Source organism: Mytilus trossulus, chromosome 10, assembly GCF_036588685.1.
Source record: "Mytilus trossulus isolate FHL-02 chromosome 10, PNRI_Mtr1.1.1.hap1, whole genome shotgun sequence".
NCBI classification, from domain to species: domain Eukaryota; kingdom Metazoa; phylum Mollusca; class Bivalvia; order Mytilida; family Mytilidae; genus Mytilus; species Mytilus trossulus.
In genome coordinates, this window is record NC_086382.1 from 74549253 (window position 1) to 74573984 (window position 24732).

Consider the following 24732-nt stretch of genomic DNA (forward strand, 5'->3'; position numbering starts at 1 on the left):
TGAGAGGGCAAGATAAAATAATGTTTCTGGAAATAAGATGAGCCAATGCTAATACAACTGCATACTAAATATCACTGACTTATAGCTACCAAAAGTGGTTTCCTTGAAACTGACGTAATCATTGCAAACAAGAATTGCCAATGTAAATACAACTTCAAACCAAATGACATTGATTTACTGCTGATGGTTTCCATTCAATTAACTATATCACAAACTTTAATTTGTAAAAGATGTCAGTCAATAGACCATCACTGAGAAGGAGGAAAAATGGGAGAAGGGATGAAAAGGGGGGAAGGAGAGGGGCAATAATACACAAAATATCAAATTTATTAATGGGGATAACCAATTATTAGGACCTTCCAAAAAATCTGTTAATGATAGACAGATAGCAAATGCAAGGAGATGGCAAAATATCATTTGACTCTAGCAAAAAACTCTTGAAGAGAAAATTCACATATTTTATTTATTAAAAACATTAACATCAATACATAAATTCTGCACCTATCACAACATGTTAACAGTATATAGCTGGGTATAAAAATTTATATCTAAATTTTCAAAAACTCGATAATATTTTTGAATAACTTGATAAATGTTCTCTAGACTTTTTGATCCTTCACTTTAATCTATAATCGAAGCATCGGAAAGCTTTCAAATGACTTTTGTAATATTGTAAATCCAGAAATGATGTGTCAGTTTTACAATAATAATGTATGCAATGTGATATTTGATTATTATATCAGCAAGCAGATATTCTGTGAAATGTAATAATCAAAATCGCATTTTTGCAGATTCTTAAAAAAAATAGCTACGATAAATGCATACAATAATTTTCAAATTTACATTATAAAATCTGCTAACTAGAATCTGACAACACTTCTCTCTACTTTCTGATTTGGAAAATAGCAATTAAATTCCTGACTACAATGTACACAGTCATGTTTATAGCTGTGTATCATTGCAAGCAAACCAGATCTTTAAAAAAGAATAAGAACAAAGTATTGTCAGAACCTTGGTGTCAAAGCATTGACACAAGACCTGTCATTCAATTAAATTGTGATTATATTAAATAAAACAACACTTGACTAGAAAGTTTGTTTAATAATTTTTGAACAAAATGTAAACTGTAATAATGATAAATATCAGAAAACTAAAGTAAAGAGATTTTAGCCTAGGCTTAAAATCCATGACCATTCTAGTCACCAAAAACATTCAATTAAAGTTACTGTGGATTCATTATTCTGTGGAATTTATTTTCATTTTATTATGTGCATACTTAAACCACATTTTTAGATGTTTAACAGAGTACAAACATGATAAATAGTCTGTTGGCATATGAAATATACAGACTTAGGAAAAACCAAGGAATTCAATATCCATCAAAATACAATTTTCCTTCAATCCATGAAAATTGGTATCAAAACAAAAAATCCACAGTAATAAAAGATGTAAAACACTGAATATAAATGTATTTACATTCTTCATAATCATGGTTATAGCATGAATATCAATAGGCCCAAGACCACAATTAATGATCCCACTTTTCGTTGTCCATGAATATATAGTTCCCTTTAATTATAGTGTCTTTTTTCTTAATTTTTTTTCTTTCCCTTTCTCATACATTTCTTTATTTGTCTTGGGTGGAAATGAAAGAAGAGAGCTAATTTAATAAAAATAAACTTTTGAATGTTTTATTTTAACTGATTTTGATATGGAAAGAGTGATTAGGCCAGGTGCAAAAAGGTGATATTTACAGTTTTGGGAACATCTTTTGACTTGTCCATAGGAAAAAATGATAGGGGTATGGATGTGTATTGGCAGAATTTGTAAAATACAGAGGAGCAATCTTACTGAATTTAAGATATAGTTTTGGGACTAGAACTGTACTTTACACACACAAAAAATTGGACAAAAAGATGAGGTGCAACTTTTTTAACGAAACAAAACGTTATAAAGAACTAATAGAGAATTTAATTGTGGTCTATGGCCATTATTTAAGACTAGAAAAAAACATAATATTATTCAATATTATTTAGTGACATAAAATCTTTGATTAACGTCCTGCGTTCTGGTTCCATAAGAATGTCTTTAGGATTTGAATAGTATATTATAGCTTTATCATCTTCTTCAAGATCTTCATTATCTTTAAGTTTCTGGTAATGTTTTCTTGTCATTTCCAGCAATGTGAAGAAAACCTAAAAATATAAATTTTACAATCATTTCCAAAATAAAAATAGTACGGTGCAGTTTGGTGTATCCACACAGTTACTTCTCTTTATTAAACTAATGAAACCAATAATCAGAAAATTTTGTGTGAAAACAATTCATTACATACTTTTTTTCATAAAATCTTCTGTTTGTATGGTTTCATCTTTAAGATTTTGTGTAATAAATGTAAACTAGATGTGTAAAAGCAAAACGAATGGCCCCGTCTCAATAAATTGAAAAATCTGAAATTTCAATAACACATGATGGTTGACTCACATATAAAATAATCAGCTCAAAATCTGGAGGAGTATGGAAAAATGTCCATATTACTGTGATTTTGAACAATTTTCTTGATCTGTAACTCATCATGGTTAGCTCACATACCAAAAATCAGCCAAATATCAGAAAGCATTTAGAAAAAAGGTTCGTATTACTGAGATTTTCAAAAAAAATTGGAAGTCAGAAGACGAAATTACAGCAAAAATAAGCTAAGCAGAAGGAAACTTTAACCTGATTTGTAACTTTTCATGAGTAACACACATACCAAAAATAAGCCCAATATCTGAAAGCGTTTAGAAAAAAAAAGTTATATAAATGTGATTTCAACAATTCATCAAATCCATAGCTCTTAATTTCGGCAAAATTTAGTCAGCAGAAAAAAACTTAAACTTGATCTGTAACTCAACAATTTATCAACTCACATAACGAATATCTGAAGGCGTTTAGGAAAAAACTCTGTGAAATGGTTTGTTGAGGAATGATGGAATTACAGAATGACAGACAAGGGTAAAACTATATGGCACCGACAACTTTGTTGCGGGGCCATAAAAATTAGGGAAACCCTCATTTTGAGAGTTCTTCAAATGTCCAGTGACTTAGAGCATGTCTTCAAAAAAATTAATTTTTTGGAATAATGGAAAAATTTATAGTACAAAATAAAGTTGAATTTGAACAAAACATAGTGCACGGATGCAGAGCAAAATTTATTTCAATATGATTAAAATTTTATTTAAATGAAACAAATTTTATCTGATGATGTAATTTTTCTAATGGAAATAGGCTAAAATATATGGTTTATGGTGACTTGAATAACTCCGGTATCACTCGGATTACAATTCTACCTTGACAGGTAAGTTTGTATTTAGCCTATGAAATACTTGTTTAGCCTTGAGAACAGAAAGGTCAGTTTCCCATTCATACAATAGTAGTTGATAAATTTGGCTTCATGCCATTTACCTTGTCCAAAATTAAGGTCACTTGATTGTTATTGTGATATTGTTAAAGTACAAAAGAACCCTGTATTCTGACCATTACTTAAAACTTTGTGCATCTTGATTTAATTGTTAAAAATCTGTTAATGTTGAATTTTAGGGGTTATTTAAGGCCTTTAAATTGCATATTTCTTTACATGGTAGTTTTTTTTTCAGATTTAAAAAAAAACTATCTGCTTGACTTATAGAAATAGCCTATGCTTGCAGGTTATCTATTACACTGTCTTGTTTTTCTGACAAATTATTATTTAGTTGCAAAATATTTAAAATAAAACCTGAAATTTTTTCAATCTAAAAATGTGCATTGAACAATGTTGAAGGTTAAAATAATCATAATATAAACTAGAATGAAGAAAACATCTTGATCCCCAAAAAACATCACCAACCAGGATATAAAACTCCAAATATTAATTTATCATTTTTTATTATACTTATATCAGTTGAAATTTCAAGCCACTGTTTTTCATGTTAACAATGTAGGTCATGTCCCAACAGAAAATCAATAAATATGACATTACAATGTACTCTTAGCACAAACACATAGGGTCACTGTGAAATATACAACTAGGGCAACAAACTATCAGTTATATCAAACCAGTTTGACTAGATGTTTAGTTTAAAACCAGTTTGACTAGATGAGTCTTGGAATAACAATGATGTGTCCTATATATTGATAATGTAAATGACATGAGGACCTGCATGGGTCTTTTTAATATCTATATTCTTTAAATTTTTATGGCATTTTCCTTTTAACATGTTTATTGGCCTTAAAAGTCATGACAGTAACTCTCATTCTGTAAAATGTTCATGAAAATGATTTTACTATATAGTCTTTCTGTTACAAGATTATTTATCAATTATGTACATTGATCATTATATTATCAGTATTGCATTACAGTCACTCAAGTTACCTTTTTCAAGTATTCTTTATACTTTTGCACCACAGTATTCTCTATATTTTATTTTGTTGATCATTTTCTCTTTTCTCTATTTTTTTGTTGCTATTACATGTATTCTCTATTCTGTAAACCCCATTCTGACCCTCATAGGTAAACTTCTTTTGTATGAATGGGATAAACTGACCTTTCAATTCTCAAGGCTAAATAAGTATTTCATAGGCTAAATACAAACTTACCTGTCAAGGTAGAAATGTAATCTGAGTGATACCGGTGTTTTTCAAGTCACCATAATGTTGGATTGTTGTTATAAATTTACTCTTGAAGTTAACAATTTTAATCTTTTCTGTCCCAAAAATGAATACTTAAACAATACTGTGGATTCATTTACTGTCGTGGGTACCAATTTTCGTGGATAGAGGAAAAATTACATGTTCGTTGAAATTTAATTTTGTGGTTTTGGCAAAGTCTGCATACAAACCTATAGAAAATATGTTATTCGTTGAACATTTAATTTCGTGGTTCACCTGTACCCACAAAATCCACGAAAAATTGGTATCCAATGAATAATAATGAATCCACAGTATACAAGAACAATTTTATTTGCGTAAATTTGCTGATATGATGAAAATCAGGTAATACCAAATATCACTGGTCGCAAAGAAATTTGGGACTCCACTGTAGATAATTACACTAACTGATCAATTCACCAGCATCCAGGCTCTGGTTTCAACAGCTTCTTTCATTGAAATCATTTGATTTCTAGTTATAACATGTATAAGGTCAAATTTAATCTTCTAGCTCTAGACACCATCATGCTTACAACAGACAATTGTGGTATAGTACTAGTACAATAAAATTAACAAACAATTAAAATAAAGAATTGCCTACAGCAGGCTGTGTTTTATTTTATTATTTTTATTTTTTTTTATTTTACCAGACATGGATAACTGTGGAATTATAATTTTTTCAAACCATTCTTAAACTATTCCTACCATTTAAAAAAAGGAATTTTGAGAAAACATTTAATATAAGACAATGTACTTGTGTTGTCAAGAAATATGTCAAACAATGACTCTCACCTAACAGGTTTTGATGAATTTAATTGATTGATTACTGATTGCTAAGGTCTAGTTGCAAACACTTCATGTATATTCAGGAGGATGTTATGTACAATTTAAACATCTCTACAACTTACTCTAGTTCCATCAACAATCATCCCCGTCATTGTGAGTTTCTGTCTAAGTTCTTCTTCTGAATGTTGTTCATCGTCTCCTTTATGTTTGTTGTTCAGATCTAATAAGAGTTCTCCTGCATGCTGACCCAGAACTCTATCATTTAGGTCTACCACTATAGATAACTCTTCTGTATCAACATATTCTATTGTTTCCATGCTTGAGGTAGAACATTTTGAATGTACATTTTCACTTCTGAATCCTGACAGTCTTGATCTTTCTCTAAATGTCTTTCTTCGTTTCTTTGTTTTACCTGAAGGAATGACTGGGTTGTATGTTAAATCTGAATTCACCTGCATTAATAAAGAGAAGCACATATACATGGTGTAAGGCTAAAATTTAAAATGAAGTTCGAACATATCTCATATAAAGAATTATCCTTTAATGAATGATGTAATCAGTTAATGTATACATGTAAGTTGTTCAAAATGTACTGGAACTGTGATGAGATGATAAAAGCTGTAAATTTTCTCCTTGACTTCATTTTAGTACCTTCTGACAAGAAATTAATTCTATCATCTGAAGCATCTATCTCTCTATTTTAATATATACAGGTTGAAACATGAATTTCTATACAAATATTTAGAACAAAATATTTGTAAGGGTTCAAGGGTTCAGTGGAACCCTGTTGTGCCTACTTTTGCAGTTAATGGCAGGCTCAACAAATATGCAAAATGATTAATAAAAATATTCCTCTTGATACTATCTTTTGATTGTAAGAAGCTTCTGTCAAAGTTTGGTAAAAATCCAAGATACATGTAGTTTATGAATCTAATAAATGTTTTAAAAACTTTAACTGCAGACTGTATGTGATGATAACTGGAAGAAAAGTCCATCCATAAGTAAAATAGGGATAAACAGGTGCAAAATGTTTACAAAATTTACTTTTCGATACTATCTTATGATCTTAAACAAGCTTCTGTCCAATTTTGAAACAAATCCAGGATAGTTTAAGAAAGTTATTAAGATTTTAAAAACTTTAACCACAGAGATGATGATGCCAACAAAGGAATGTAGGATTGCTAACTTTGATTGATTTCTCCATTTTGACTGTGACTCCCTTTTCCCTTCTCAATAGCTATGCCAGTGTCTGTAGAAACAAATAGATGTAATGTAGCTGTTAGTATCTGCGGGTGCTCAGAGAGTACCATAGTGCTTTGTATCTTTTGTCTTTTTATTTTAACTTTTTTTTCTTTGTGTAAATTTGATGAATCAAGCCCATTCTAAACATTCTAAATTATGTGTTCAGCTTTAATTGTTTTCTTTAATATGATTTACTGTTAAACCACTATCTCAGGTTAGGTGGATGGTTGAGTGCACAAACTCGAGTTTAACTCTGTAACATTCTGTACATGTATGTGTCTTTCCCATGTAGGACTTTGTAAATCAACGGATTTCTTCATTGCTTTCTGCCATAGTTGTCTTTCCCTTTTTTACCACAGAGGCTGATGATTTTATGATTATGAATTTTGTCACATCTTGCTTATGGTTGCAAGATTTACACATTATTTACATGGGTCTAGTGCATAGTTGTCTAAAATTTTGTCATGCCCACTTCATCATGCCTCATCTCTGTATTTTTATTTATATCTGATAGTGAACACAGGAGTAATAGAAATCAGGTGGAATTTGTATTTACAGTGGATTAAATATTGCCTCATAAGGTTAGGTGTGTAGACAGTAAAACCATAAAATTTATAAGATTATTCACAGTAATGTAACAGGCAACATAAAGGTGTCTGTATGTAGGTTATGACTAAAAATACCAAAAGAAATGCATCACATCATATCAAAGCATCCATTGGTCCTTACTTGAATATAATAGCAATAGGTATCTTTGATTGTATGCCTAAAAAATTTTGATATACATGTGTATGTCACTTTGTCAGTTTGACCTCAATTCACAAATGATTCAAAATTTTCAGTTAAAAAATGTGTAATAAGTCATGACAAATGATGAAATTTCTACAACTATGATCACCAGGAACTAATTATAAATGCATTGTGGCAAAATGTTGATTGACAATACTCTTTGACAATTTGCTATAAATGCCTCATTAACTGCCAGCAAAAAGTGCAATTTTTTTTTAATTATAAAATTAAGCAATCTTTAGAGAAATTGCTAAATGTGTTCTGTTAGAACATCCTTTAAAGGCTTCAAAATATTAAAAGTACATTTTCAAAGAATACCTTTTGGTTAAAAGTTTTCTGTTAATCATGCATATTAGATGTTGTATTTCAATTAGTACTCTGTATAGTTTACCCTACAGTTGCAATGTATATATTTACCTGTACAACAGAAACCATGACTTTTGAAAATTCATGATCAAGTCCACATTTAAACAGGCGAATATCTGGTTCTGAAGTAACTTGTTTGATATCTTTAAGATTTTCCATTACTACATGCCGAACTTGTTTACAGTATCTGAAAGTAAAAATAAAGACAAATGTATGAGTGATGTTACTTAAATGGTTCCTGGAATAGATGTCAAATAGTGCTTTAAAACTAGAGACAAGAGATGAATCCTCGTATTTACAAGCAATATTCATTAATATGTTTTCACTTCACATAGCAGATTTGTTCATGCAAATGCTCCCCTCCATCCCATGTACCCTTAAATGATAAGCTGATATGACAGTCATATTTTAGCCATGTTAATTATTTTCATGATAAAAAATTTTAATACAGGTAAATCATTTTATGCCCTTAACTCTTTTTCCAATGTTTTAATCATGACAAATTAGATATTCGAAGTGGTTTGAGCATAATCATGATAATAAAGAAATGTTAAGGGCATATCCAACAGTTTCAGGGGAGGTAATAACAAACGTAAACGTCGTCTATTGTTTCCCGTAATTTCACGGTGTTTCAACGACGTCATAATGGGCGTTTGGAAAGAGCGGTTTCTTTCCTCATTGGAAATGGCACGTCGGGAATCGGCAAAAAATCATACAGAATAATTTAGCAGAACTAGAATTCAAAACTAAAAGATATCTTTGTCCATTTGGTCTATTATAAAAGAACTGCAATTATCTTAATCATTACTAGACCATACTCACTTAAGTTTCCGTTTTATTAAATTATCTTCAATACAGTAGAAAACAACGAGAGCAAATGCATAATGATTTATTATTGCATAAGAAAGTAGCACAAATTGTAATTAGTTCTTTATCAACTTTTTCCGAGATTTTGTCATTCAGGATAGAAAACTTAAAGTTTGGTTTTTACTTGAGAAAGATGAAAAAAAAAGGTTTCTTGAGAAAAAATAAATACGGCGTAATATAGCATTTATCATGCATCTAGCTTTGCGTTGAAGTGCTAATACATGTAGATATACAGTAGCTCTTTAAATGAATATGAACTTTAACCGGTAAACAATGTAAAACAAAAGATGACACAGTAATAAAAAAATATTGAAATAGGAAAACATTGTAATATATACACTGACATACAAGTAGAAAATATCCGACGATGTTGGTGTTTACTTATGTATGAGGAAACAAATATAATTTAAAAATAAAACACAAAAAAAAACAGTGTAGGTGTCTTTACTAATTAGACACGCCCTTTTCAGTCAGTAGGTCCATAACATGATGGGAAAAAAAAACAGCCTTTGACAAAATACCATAATTCAAAATGGGGAGGGGGGGGGGCTGATAGCTTTACTCACGATTTTGATCATCATTCAACTTTATCTAGTACGGCATACGTTTTACCGCTAGTACACTCTTTATATCTTGATAATGTATCAATCGATCCACTCTCGCCTCGTCGTAGATATGCGTGATATATTTGCCACTGGAGCACGGCAACAATCAATTCATCAGTTTCATATAGTGATGCATAATCATTAGTTCTCAACTGATAATTGTCTCAAACAGTGTTCCAGTTTTGGTTTTTTATTTTTATTTTATATCTTATTTCAAAACGAAAATTTTAGAATTTCTTTCCGCATCTTTCTCTTTGAATTCACTTTTTTGAATAATCAATAATAATATAGAGCAGGGTGCTCAATTTCGCCATATCTTTCCATGTTTTCTTCAGTTTATGTTCAGGTCTTTATGTTTTTGAAGTATACTGATATTTCTATATGAAGATAACTTCAAATGCAAATTATTCGTAGCTTGAAAACGTGTTTGTTTTGAGAAAAATCATCTGAAAAGTGTGATTAAAGGGTGTTTGAAATTTCCTGATTTTTTGTCAACGGGGGACACATATTTGCCGTTTTTGCATATCTATTTTAAACCAAATAACTGCAGCTTTAAACAATATTTATCAAATAAATTTCATTATAGATGAATAGCAGACATTTGAAAGGTGTAAAAAAAATGAAAGTTTGGGCAATCAGTCAAGAAAATAACTAAGAAATATTTCTTTGAATTTTTTTTTTCATTCAGGAAATTGGCTGTAAACCGATGTCCGTTTTTCGGTCCTTTGCAGTTAGTTCCGAAATTATGTCTCATTTTCAAAAATAACCATATTTGTTTTTAAAATATAATTTATCGGCATATTTCTTCCATTTCAACCATCCTTTGAAGTTTTTACACCTTAAAATTATAAAACGGCGAAATTGTGTCCACGGCGAATATGAGCGCCCCACTCTAGTAGTCTTTATCAGTGGTTACATTGTATACAACCAAACTATGTAGAGGGCAGTAGAACAGAAAACAATTTCCATTGTGTATATATGCAATAACTAATATATTGAAGCGTAAAACCACGGCAGTCAGGCTCGTTGAGGTGAAAAAAATACTGTCACAGTTTCAATTTCATATACTTATATAAATTATAGTAAATATGTCATAAAAGCAAAAACACACGAAAAAATGTCCACAATTTATTTTAACATTCAACATTTTTCAGTCGTTTTGTTTATGCTCAAGTTAATGTCAAACTGATCTGTTTTGTTCATCAAAGTATGTTTTCATCTACAACTGCAAAAGGCGCAACTTCAATTTTCATGTGACCTTTGTTGTTGTTTATAGATTTTATTGGTAGTTCCTTTATCCCTTCAATCATTTATTTAGATGGCATTTTAGCGTATAGATAGCGCGAAACTCTCCTTACTTTATGCATCTGATATTACGACATTTTTATTTCGACTAAATGAGGCTGCAAATTTATACATCTGAGCAGCTAAACGGCCGCACCCAATTTTAGCAAATATATACACGTAACTGTTGGACAGTAGCAGTCCAGAGACGGAATATTTCTATACCCAATCAATCCATTTTTAATGATAAAGATTTTAAAGGTATACATTAATACGTCAGCAAACCAACGACACATATAATTCAAAACACTAAGAGTCAACATACAGATTTTTGTTATAGCTAGAAGCCTGTAAAGAGAAAAAGCCAAAACTGCAACAGGAATATATAATACGGAGTGGGTGAGATTTTAGACAAGTGTTTTGTTGCAAATTTCACGTGCTCTTTATTGATTTTGATATGTGAAATTATAAAGACAGTGTAATGTAAATCAGTGTAAGACAAACACTTCTTTGTAAAGTAACGGTAAAATAAATAATGACGACGGACGTCAAGTGGCATATTAAATGAAAAACCTCAAATGTAAATCTATAATACTAAAATTACGAGGTCCAATTTGTCAGCCGTCATCACGTAAAAACGATGAATCAAAGAATTCAACCATATATATAACTAATATAGTACAATAGTGTTGATTAAAAATTACACCACTCCAGTCCCATTTGTTTTCCACGTAATTAATACTGCCAATAAATAAGAAGTTCCGAGTCGAGTCCGACACCGATACCAATAGTATATTCAACTGTTACCTATTCCTACATGATCTGTATGTTCCGCATTTGACAGGCGCACCACCAAACGGTGTATTTAGAATTTTGCTGTATACTGTTAAAAAGTACTCCACGGCCCTTTTGTTTTGCAAATTAATAATATTACCAATAATTGTTCCAGGTCGACGGGTTCAACATGTTCAAACAGAAAGATTTTGAAAACAGAGAAAACTGTGCATCTTATAATCGGCATGACTTGATCAGATGACAATACCAATACTAAAATAAGGCATACGCATAGTTATATACTTTGATTCAGTCACGGATCGACCCGCAATATCACGGGTGTGTTCTAGTATAATATGAAAATTACCCCTGCTTTGTACTATAAAACGACACACAGAAAGGACTTCTAACGTGTAATTCGTTAGTTGTAAAAAGTAAAATCACAAAAATACTGAACTCAGAGGAAGAGGGATGAAATACCGTATACGATAGCCGGGGACTATTTTAATAGTTTGTTATTCCATGGTTTGCTAAACCGAATAATTCAGTACCTCCCCGTAATCGATCTCTCCTACTTGCTAGGTAGTAATCGTAGATCAGCGGAATATAACGACTGAATTATTCGGGTTAATGGTTTGCATGATTCACACCCGGGTTTCACAATTTTGACGAACACTATAGAAGAGCTAACTGAATTATTATCTCGTTCATATACTGGTCCATTATAAAGAAGAAGAGGCGACATGACTGCTGTCAAGACAACTATCCAACAAAGTCACAGTGTAAAAATACATTTGTCTGCAACACCGTCGCACTGCCTATGAAAAATTAGCGGGAACTATAACGTTACGTTCCGAAACGTCCTTTTTGGCGCAATTTGTGAGGCTTACGGAAGGGATTGAGTAAACAGTATGATATTACTCGATTTTTCTCAAAAACGAGTACGGTGACAAATATTTTTCAAAACGTTATGACGTTCCATTTTTTTCAAAGAATAACATATCTTACTTTGGTCAAATCGACACCGTTAGAAATATTTAAAAAAATCTAAAATGTGCATTTCAAATGTTCATTTCTTACCGTTTTTGGGGGTAACCATGACGTTTTTGGCTTTATTTGAGTAAGAATTAATTCTTTAAATGGTCAAGTTAGATTTTTCTAACCATCTTGAATTATTTTGCTTCAATTTGAGCCCAATTATATAAGTATATTTTGATTAAAAAATCATATTTAAATTTTTTAAATAAAAAACGTTTTTTACTCCAAAATTCCAAAAATGTTCAATTTTCAGCAGCATTTTTTGCAAAAACGAAATCGACAACATATATTTTTTTGGGCAAAATTCGATTCTCTGTCAATTGAAGAATAAAATATCTCAAATGGAAAAAATTCTCACCGTCAGAAATAAACTGTTGGATATGCCCTTAAATAGCTTTATTATCTGTCAAATTTTGTTTTGTTTATTTAGTTGTTGTCTCATAGATTGATTGGTGATGAACGCCACTTTCAGCACTATTTAAAAATCTATTGGCTATTTTGTGGCTGTCAGTTTTTATTGGATGAGGCTGCCATGACCAGATGACAGCACTGTGACCTTTGGAAGGAAATTTGACAATCCTAATCAAATAAGGTTGGAGTTGAAGATCATAGCTTGAACTTACAACCTCTCTGTAGAAAAGCTAGTGATCAAAAGACAAAAGAAGGTCCCTACTGTCTCATGGACATATATGATATACTCCCGACATCTCCCTTTATTCATATGCATGTACCATAATAGTAATATAAGGGTACATAACAAAATTTTACAAAATTTATTTATAAGATAGCCAAAACAGTATTTTCTTTCCCTGTAACCTACTACATACTTAACTTACTGTACTCTCAAACAACATAGGTCTGCAAATACTCCAACAAAGCTGGTACAGAAATCGTCACATGGATGTTTGTTCCTTCTGTAGTCTTTTACATCTTCTAAAAGAGCTCTAATTCCTGCAACAAATACCTTTAACTTTAAAACCCACCAGGATCTGAAATAAAATAATAATTACAAATCATCTGTTCTGTCTACTTTTATACATGACGTTCACATGTAAAAACCTAAAAACCCTCTGCTAGTAAAATATTTGTATGTTCATGATGTTTGTACATGCATTAATCGATATACATGTATGCATGTAAGACCATATAATATCAATGTCTTAAAATGAAGATGTACATTTGTAAATAAAAAAGATATTGTATATGTATATTATCGCTATTTTGTGCATTTTTCCTTAGATCTTTTTTGTGATAATTTTCATATCATGCTTCTAGCTTGAGATTGAAAAATTATCGCTAGAAACTAAGGAGGCCATGTGGCGTTGCTAATGAAATTGTCATTGAAATTGACAACGTTGTCATAGGTAAAATAGCGATAAACAGATTATCATTGGTCATCTCAACTCGATTACTTTTCTCACTTTCCCTGTACCAGCTCAAGCGAGAAAATCAATCTTGTTGAGATAATCCAAGATAATCTATAAATATCCTGTATATATATATACACAAGGACATAAATTAAAACTTGAAACATCATTGTCATGATTGTCTCACCTGACTTAAAAAGCAGAGAAATTACATCATTACACCATTACTACTTTATATTTTATTTTAGTTTTCAGGCTTCGACAGCCAGGTAGATAAAAATGAAAATTGTACCGTGTTGTACATGTTGTAAGGTATTTAAAAAAAAATATGTTTTATAACAATGTAAAAATATAATAACCTATACATGATTAGAACTTAAGGACAAAAACAATTTTAATAAATAACTGGACTTCTGTTTCGTGTGAAATGTAATGCATAACGATAACGTCATTTTCTTACTTAATTATTACGAAGATCATAACCTATACATGATATATACACAATGTACTAATAAACTCAAATCTGCTAAAAAAAAAAAAAACGGGAGAGAGTCAAGTATTCCAAAAGAATTACTGACTTTGTAACCAAACTAGAACTGCATGTTTGGGATCACCCTAACATGTGAACCCAATCACATTATCATGATTATCATGTTTGTATAGTATGTGTCTGTCAGACTGTGTCGGAAGTCAGGAGACTGTAATGCAGTGATTTTATACACCTGTCAAAATTTTGACGGGACATATTATGGTAAACAAATGTCAGCGTCCATCCGGCGTAAATATGTCGCACTGTACATGTAACTTGAGAACGACTTATCCAAATTTCATGAAACTTCATATTGTTGTTTCTTATGATGGTCAAATGATCTGTATACTTTTTGGTGAAAATAATATTAAAACTTTTTGAGGTATTAAAGCGACTTGTTAACTAAAACAGGGGGGTGTTGCATGTCGCGGCATATCTCAAAAACAATTTATGATTTTACACACTTCTCGGTTATGTTAATCTTAAGATCTGTATACTTTTTGGTGATGATTCAAAATTTTATTCTAGAGATACATACATGTGTATAAGTTGGGTAAAAAAATAGGGGAGGGTTTCTTTACATGTCGCCCTGTATCTCAAAAACAATTTATGATTATTGCTATAAACTTTACACACTTCTTAGTTATATTAATCTTAAGATCTTATACTTTTTGGTGATGATTCAAATTTTTTTTATGAGTTATAGAGTTTTTAGTTATAAAAGGTGTTATTTTTTTGTTAAAATAAGGTGTTTTCACATGTCATCCTGTATCTCAGAAACTATTTATTATTATTGCATAAAACGACGGGTGTATCATGCGCTCATGGCGCAGCTGTTTATTGTTTGTTTCTGCGCAAAATCTACATTAATTCTGAATAAAGTTTTCGCGTTTGAATTATTTTACATTTGACATTTCAAGGCCATTTATATAATTAAACCTGACTATGTATTTTGGGCTTTGTTAAAACCTTAAGGTAACCTATAGCTGTAAATAATTGGATAATTTGGTCTTTTGTAGACAGTTATCTCATTGGCAATTTTACCAAGACAAGTCTTCTTTTTTTTTATCTTGTACATATTTTTTTTTTTTTTTCATTTTTTGTACGTACATGACGTACAATTATAGGCAATGTAGGCCATTTGTTTTCTCGTAAGAATAGACCACAATCAAGTTCATCCATCACCCGAAAAAACTTGTTAATTAGGCGCTTCTTTGTGACGTCATTTACCAGATAGAGGTGATCGCATAAATTATCATGTGATGTTCACCAAAACCAGAGTTTTTGACGGAATTGCATCGAACTTGAAGGTTGTCTATTGTTTTACATTTTGGGCCTTGTATAGCTGACTATGCTGCCCCTGAATTGGTTATTTTAAGGAAATTTTGCCGTTTTTTGTTACAAGTTCCTTAAAATAACCAATTCAGCGGCAGCAACAAAACAACAGGTTGGCTGATCCATCTGAAAATTTCAGGGCAGTCAGATTTGCTCTAATTGCTTTGGTTATTGAGTTATAAGCCAAAAACTACATTTTACCCCTATGTTCTATTTTTAGCTGTGGCGGCCATCTTGGTTGGTTGGCCGGGTCATGCCACACATTATTAAAATTAAATACCCCATAAAAGATTGTTGCCAAATTTGGATTAATTTGGCTCAGTTTTTTCAGAGGAGAAGATTTTTGTAAAAGATTATTAAGATTTACGAAAAATGGTCAAAAATTGACTATTAAAGGGCAATAACTCCTAAAGGGGTCAACTGACCACTTCGGTCATGTTGACTTATTTGTAAATCTTACTTTGCTGAACATTATTGCTGTTTACAGTTTATCTCTATCTATAATACATGTAATAATATTCAAGATATTAACCAAAAACAGCAAAATTACCCTAAAATTACCAATTCATTGGCAGCAACCCAATAACAGGTTGTCCTATTCATCTGAAAATTTCAGGTCTAATAGATCTAATTCTTGACCTGATAAACAATTTTACCCCATGTCAGATTTGCTCTAAATGCTTTGGGTTTTGAGTTATAAGCCAAAAACTGCATTTTACCCTTATGTTCTATTTTGAGCCATGGCGGCCTTCTTGGTTGGTTGGCCGAGTCATCGGACACATTTTTTAAACTAGATACTCCAAAGATGATTGTTGCTAAGTTTTGATTAATTTGGCCTTGCAGTTTCAGAGGAGAAGATTTTTGTAAAAGATATATAAGATTTACGAACTAGAGGCTCTCAAGAGCCTGTGTCGCTCACCTGTGACTGTATTTACTGATGTCAATCATCTTGGTTGGTAGGTGGGGTCATTTGACACTTTTTTTAAAATAGATACCCTAGTAATGATTGTGGTCAAGTTTGGTTAAATTTGGCCCATAGTTTTAGAAAAGAAGATTTTAGTACAAGTTACAAAAATGACGAAAAGTTGTTCAATATGGACTATAAAGGGAAATAACTCCTTAAGGGGTCCTCTTACAATTTTGATCATGATGACTTATTTGTAGATCTTACTTTGCTGTTTACAATTTATCTCTATCTATAATAGTATACAAGATAATAACCAAAAACTGCAAAATTTCCTTAAAATAATCAGTTTTTTTGTTTTCCTTCTTTATTTATTTATTTATTTTCTATTTCATTTTACTTTTTTTTTTATTCTTTTTTATTTCTTTATCTTTTCAATAGAAAATGTAAAATATTTTCAATTAAGATTTATTTATAAAAATGATATTGTATTTATCTTATATGTATTATATTCATGATATTGTATGTATATCATGTATATGTTGTGATTGTTGGAAATAAAAAAATCAAAAGTTGAAAAAAAAAAATAGACTAATATAAACTTCACAATCTCTTTCTTCCTCACAAATGTTTCATTTCTTCGTCTATCTATATAATATCTGCTCGTAAATTTAAAAAAAAAACATTACATACCAATTTCTTTATATCTAATAAAAAAAAATGTTTTCTTGTTGCTAAATAGTCTTCTTGTCGCTTGTTGTCGCTTGTTGACGCTTGTTGTCCCTAAATAGTGAGACCCGTTCTAGTAAATAGAAAAGTATAGCTAGAGCTCTGTGCACATGATGTACACTCTTTAACCCCTGATATCAATGACATTTGTCAACGGTTAAAAAAATTTGTTTCTATTTTATTTCATATGGCTCACTTGTCTCTTTCTTCAAGTTCTTTTATGTCATTTTCACATGTGCTGAGTGAATCTTCAACTATTTTACTCTGATGATGGAAGGAAGTCAATGGCATGCTGAACAACAAATACTTGTTTACAAATTTGATGTATTCATCTTGTTCTTTGCTAAATGGGGAAACCTCTCCTGCTACCTTAGTGATTAAATCTAGCGGTTGTTCTGTGTATGTTGAGGCATATTGAATTTTTAGATGGTGTTGTACTTGTAATCGTTCCCATTTTGATACTGTTTTATCTAATGGTGACTTGTGGGTAACCTGACGACTGCTAATTCTTCGTCTCTGTCTGCAGGCTGATGAAGATGTTTCGCTTTCCTCAGATGAATACGCTGATGAACAGGACAGCGATTCAGATAGCATCATTTTCTTTTTTTTCATAGCGATCGCGGTTGATTAAGCGTCTCTACCTCTAAAGTGCATAATAACACTCCACAAAATATTGTGTTTTTAAGAGTTTCAAAGAGGAAGACTGAAGTAAACAAAACTGGAAACGGAGAAGTCAAGAATCCGTAATAGAAAAATACACAAAAAGGGGGAAGGGGTTTCCCAAATAAAAAAAATCATTGAAAAAAAATATGTTGGCTTAGGTAGGATGGAAAACGTTTCTTATAAATCAAGTATCTAACAATCTTATTGGTTAGGTACCAGGGTGAAAAAAGCACCCAACCCCTGTAAAGCGGGTGAAAATGTTTTGCTACAACCTGAGACTACTATAACACATAGTAGGGCCTTTTAAAAAAAATGTGGATTTTCCTGTACAATCAATATTTCTAAAAAAGTGTAAATATTTTTATCCAGTTTATAGATACACAGTTTAGTGTTTCGTGTGTGTAACAAGTTCCAGCAAATTCAATATGAAATTTATAGCTACAGAAATTGCTTCCAGTGGGTTTCAAAGGGTCCAAAAAAAACAAATTGCTTGTACGAAATTGAAAAACTAGTCTTTTTTAAATGCTGGTTTTAATACCCAGCGGTAATTATCATTTTTCTTTTGTTATTATAAATATATAGGTATAACTGCAGGTATGTATACACAAATACAGGGAATTATTAGGTTTTACTAGCATTTTTTTTTTACTTTTCATTTCGTACTTAAAAAAATGTCAACTACATAACACAAATGAAATAATGTTGCCAATAAACAACTGATTATATCACTTTAGAATATGTTTCTAAAAAGTGTCATTTTAACCATGTTAACTGTTTTGAAAAAAGTGTAATGATTTTTATGGAAATATATGTCAAGCACAATGTAAATATTATTAAAAAACAATTCGGGACCGAAACTAAATCCGTTATGTAATTGACATTTGTCCCATTCTTGTTTCTATATTATTTTTTGAAATATTTTTGTAGTAGCATTTAAGATTGCATATTTTTATTTCAGGTTGTATTGTTGTTAAACTATTTAATTTCATATATTGTAGTTGAAAATTGAATATTTTTTTGTAATGTTATTTCACAGCTGAAATATCCACATTTTTTGAAAATGACCCAGTAGTCTCAGCGACAACCGTTAAAATAAAAAAATTAAAAAATCTATTTTTTCCAAAATTAATAAAAAAACATTTTTTTTTGAAACATAGATGAATAACAGGCAAAATTACGAGAAAAATACAGTTAAACTTGGCAATGCCATTACTAAAATTTTAATAAAAAATTGCGAAATAGAGAAAACTTGAAATACTCACGACTAAGTTTTTTTTATCATAATAGTTCATGCAATCAGGACTGAACACATATCTTTACAAATAATTTTCCCTATGACTGTCCACCATTCCATATAATTTCCGAATCCAGACTTTGGACTAGTACAACAAAAATGTGAAACAAAGGTATAAATACTATAACTATATGATATATGTACTGATGTATCTTACTCAAGTTCACTGAGCATAAATTTATAGGTAAAATCTATATCTGAGAATACGGAAAGCCTATTGCGACTACACAGTTTCTATTTCAAACATGTGCTGTAAGACCTCAATATTGACTACTTAAGTCTAAATTTATTGATAAGTTGCAACTTTTAATGTTTCACCTTTCAGAAGTAGTATAGCACCGAAGTCAATCATTTAAAATAAATAATTCATGGAAGCCATATATAGATTTGTTGGAAATTTACACATTGCCTGGACCGTGATATTAGAATTTTATCCTGAACGTCAGCGAGGGATAAAATTAACGAATAGCACAGCCCATATATATGATATGAATTTTTTTAGGAAATAAAAGATTTAACATTTGGAGAATATTGACGAAGAAATAAATCGAGTACACTTCAAATTTGGCATAAAAAGACATGGATTGCGTGTATTATATAAGATCTTTGGATTTTGCATACACAGTATGGTGCTTCAAAGCTATTTCCATGGGTCTTAATCCTTATTTTATAAAGTGTTTTTTTGTAAACTAAGAACATGTTTGCCACACTGCGCCCTTATAAAAACAAAATTAAAATTGAGAATGGAAATGGAAATGGGGAATGTGTCAAATAGACAACAACGCGACCATAGAACAAACAACAGCAGAAGGTCACCAATAATTCTTCAATGCAGCGAGAAATTGCCGCACCTGGAGGCGTCCAAACAAAATTAGTATATATTTAAGCAACAGTTGTTGGTCGAATCTCGTAAAATTATTATTGATTATAAGATAAGATAAGATAAGAAAACTTTATTTTGATTCGGCATGAGTACAAATAAGCAACACAAGCTCTAAGGAGCTTTTGACCGAATATAAAAACATATAAATAACATAAAAACAGTGCATTTTGACATATAAAACAACCTGTAATACAAAGTTGAAATCTCACATACATAGCATGCAATAAAAATAATCAACAAAATTTTAAAATGAAGTAAAAACATGCTTGACCAGAGCAACCAATAAGCAGCATAAATAATAAAACAGTTTAAGAATTATCTGCAAGCAGAACAGTGACATTCCAAACCGTTCCAGGACTGAACAAGACTTTTAAAATGTGAAAAACTGTTTTCAGTCCTGAAATGGTTTGGAAGACTGTTCCATAAAGTAGCAGCAGCAAATTTGAACGATTTTTTACCGTAACGGGTTGACTTTACCTGTGGAATTTCAAGAATATTTACATACCTGAAAGAATATTTAGATTTTTTGACATTCACCAAATTTTGTAAGCACACAGGAGCGATGTTGTTTATAATTTTAAAAGTTTCTAGAGCCATTGTTCTTATCCGTCTGATCTGCAAGGAAGGCACCTTAGCTTTCAGTAAAAGGTCCTCGTAGGAGCTGGTAAAATCTCATAAACAAAACGGAGTGCTCTTTCCTGCACCTTTTCTAGTTTTTTGGAATTTTTCTCAGCGCAAAAATGCCATGCCAAAGGGCAAAAATTAAAATTACTAAGAATAAAAGTATGAAATATCGTAAGTTTACTAAGTCTATCCAAAAATGAGCCTAAACGTTTTAAAACATTTAATTGCTATGATGCCTTCCTACAGATTGAGCTGATATGAACATCAAAATTTAGCTGGTAGTCTATTTCAATGCCTAATAATTTTACTGTTTTTTCACATGTGAGGTTCGAATTTTGAATATGTATAGATGGGTTCTAAGGTCTTTTTGTCAACAGCCAAAACTTGAAATTTGTCAGGATTTGCTTGCATTTTATTTACCCTGAACCACTCAATAAGTGTTTTTGAATCAGATTCCAAAGTTGAAATTAATAAATCGAAATCTGGAGTACAAAAAGATAAAGTATTGTCATCTGCATAGTTATATAAACTACCATTTTTAATAAAAAGAAAAATATCATTTATAAATATATTAAACAACAATGGCCCTAGTATCGAACCCTGTGGTACGCCTTTATGGATGTCATCCCAACCACTCAGAACATTGTTGACTTTAATTTGCTGTTTTCGATTAGATAAATAGGACTTTAAAAGAGCAACTGCATTGGGGGTTAAACCGTATGCTGATAATTTATCTAGCATAATATTGTGAGGCAGGCAGTCAAAAGCCTTAGAAAGATCCATTAATACTGCTGCAATGTACTGGTTTTTATCAAGAACTTCTCGCCAGTCTTCTAACACTCTGAGAAGTGTGGTCTGACATCCATGTCCACGTCTAAATGCACACAAAAATGGATTAAATATTTTATCAAAATAATCAGTTAATTGAATTTCATATATTTTTTCAAAGATTTTAGAAAATATGGGTAAGACACGTACTGGTCTATAATTTGTTTTTAATAATGGGTCACTTTTTTTTATGAAGGGGGGTCACTTGGGCTTCTTTAAGTTTATCAGGGAAACAATTATTATCAATTGACAAATTTACAAGAGTTGTCAGCTGTGGTGCAATATAAGATTTACAATTTTTCACTATTTTTGCTGGAATACCATCAGCTCCTGTAGCCTTCTTTATGTTTATTTTATTCAAATTTTTTTCAACATTTTCATTTGATACTTTTTTAAATTCAAAATCAGAATTATGCTTTCTGTTATCCAAAATTTCTTTTATACTAGGTTGATTTGAGGGGTCATATACAACATCTGCTCCAATTTTGTCTGCTACTGTGGATTATTGCATGCAATTTTTGATATAGGCCCTGGTATCAGCCGTAGACTCCAATATTAACCCAAGGGGCTTGATATGGGTCGAAGGCTGATACCAGGGCCTATATGGAAAATGCCATGTAATAAATAATCCATTTGTCCCATTTTTTGCAAGCTTGAGAAAAAGTCAGCATATATCAAGTTATGATTTCATCTTCCCAATTGTGAACATTCCATTTCTATGTAGCAACATTCAAGCAGCGCCTGCATTCCAATTGATACGATATTGCCTAGATTGTAGTTCCTATCATGATTTCCTTGATAAAGGATTGCTACTCACAAGGAACCTATAAAACCAAGAGTTCCAAAAGGTGAAGTTGAAATCATCCCATCGTAAATTTTACGAACGCCATCACGAGTAGGTTGGCCGTTATGGAATAACCGTTCACATATGATATTGGATATGTTCCTTATGTCGATACAACAATACCTTTCAATTTTCACGAATGTGACCTACCGAATTAGACTATTTACCGGATTCGTAATAACATAAGCAACACGACGGGTGTCACATGTGGAGCAGGATCTGCTTACCCCTCCGAAGCACCTGAGATCACCACCAGTTTTTGGTTGGGTTTGTGTTGCTTATTCTGTACTTTTCTGTACTATATTTTTGTCTGTTTGTCTTTGTCTTTTTAGCCATGGTGTTGACAGTTTATTTCCAATATATGAGATTGACTGTCTCTCTGGTATCCGTCTTCCCTATTTAATGTTTAATATTGTCAACAAACATTAAAACAAGAATAAAGAAAAAAATCAACAAGATTATCAGTTTTGACGGCTGCTAATATCGACATTGACCCTGAGGGCAAATAACTATTATTGGCCATGCAAAAAACGGGCATTTTAGTACAAAATGTGTGATAAAAGAATTATAAACTAAAGGTAACCATCAATAACTGAGGAAATAACATGAGCTCCAAACGTTGTTAGACCGGACGTGTCGATAAAGTAAGCCCCTCTCAGTTTAGCTATGTATTCATTTTTTGCATAAATTACGAATCCACATTCGGTCAAGATGTCATGATAGGGATAAGAACACCATACTACCACCGTACATCGATAAAATGTCTCAAAAACTTTCGAAAAAGCAGGTTAAAACATAAACATAGTCGTGAAGTTTTCAATTACACTAAAAAGTTCACTTAATGATCCAGAAGATGACCATGTAAAGTATATAACATTTAATGTTTTTGTCTCTATAAAACTGTAGTGTTTAACAATGATGTAATTGCTTCTTGTTTTAAGTATCGTACTTTCATTTGACAGGGAAAGTCACCGAAGAACGATATACAACAAAAAGGGCATCTATATAGAAATATAGAAATGGTTCTCTCCAGAGGAGATCAGTGTTGCTATGGAATATTGGCTGCTTTAACTTTACGTATTTTCAGCTCTAGATTTTGTATCTTTGATTTTTCAAGAAGTCAGTTATCGTGATTCGATGATGAAAATTAACAAGATAAATACTGGGAATTTAATGATTTTTTTTATTTTCATTGTGTCAAACCATTTATCTAGGATATTTTAGATATCCTGGTGAAAATATACATATTTCTATTTACTAGTACTGATTTTATATAAAACAATAAGAAGTTGTATGAATGCTATTTTGAATGTCCCTCTGGTATATTTCGCTTTTCTTTCATCAACGTTATGTTACGTTCGAATAAAGATTATATCTGTTAAAATATTTAATACAAATTCTGTTTATAAACTAGAACAACTGCATTGTAATCACAATTTAATGATTGTCATCAATATATTTTTAATTACACTACTTCTGTACTCGATGTCGCCATCTCATCGTCCTTGCAAATAGCAAAGAGATAAAAAAAAAAAAAAAAAAAAAAAAAAAAAAAAATCTATGTATAATTCATGCTCATATATCCGTCCCTTATGAAATCGATAGGTTTGAATCAAGATTAGGGGATTTGCATCTAGTTTCGCATCCTGATTTTTAAGTCATGTATATCTAGAGAGTGTTCATTTCACTCGTGCAAGACATTTTGGACTTTCTGATCATAATTATTTCAAGACAAATTATAACTACATAAGTTGAAAACAAGACATGTAGACACCAACAAGTATATTAAGATATCAATATCCAAGTGACATAGCAAATATTCAATAAAAAAAACAGTAAAGAAATCATAACCCTCTTTGTTAAAGAAGAAGTTGTTGATAAAACAGTCAAATAAGTATGGAACTGGTTATAGTCGTTTTGCTTTTACTAATCACTCTTTCGTATTCATGTTGTATTTTGTTATTGGTTACAGATGATTCTATTACCGACATTTATCGACGTCGTTGAATCTAGAATGATAATCAGTTTTGCCAAGTTCTCTTGTATATCAATGACACGACTTAATAAAGAACATATATGCAATATACGATCATTGGACGACAAAAAAAAGCAATAAGGAGTAAAACATTTTGGTAAATCATCCGACAAGTATTATTGGAATAATAATCTTTGGCTGGTAAAACTCATGACCAAATTATTTGGATAGCCTTACTAGGGACGATTACATTTGACATATAGATTAAGAATAGTGTTATTAAAATTTTGAAAGACTGTATAATGACCTCTTTCTAGTGTTTTTGGTATGATTAGAATTTG

The 24732-nt window shown here is 31.2% G+C and overlaps 1 protein-coding gene across 1 annotated transcript; it reads right to left on the reverse strand.

Moving 5' to 3' along the window:
* Window positions 1-444: 444 nt before the first annotated feature.
* On the reverse strand, window positions 445-17904 carry LOC134688553 (uncharacterized). Its single transcript, XM_063549353.1, has 5 exons — window positions 17477-17904; window positions 13253-13405; window positions 7900-8035; window positions 5574-5903; window positions 445-2195 (listed from the first exon to the last, which is right to left on the reverse strand). The coding sequence occupies exons 1-5, from the start codon at window positions 17890-17892 to the stop codon at window positions 2019-2021; spliced, it is 1212 nt and encodes a 403-aa protein (XP_063405423.1). The 5' UTR covers window positions 17893-17904; the 3' UTR covers window positions 445-2018.
* Between the last annotated feature and the right edge of the window lie 6828 nt (window positions 17905-24732).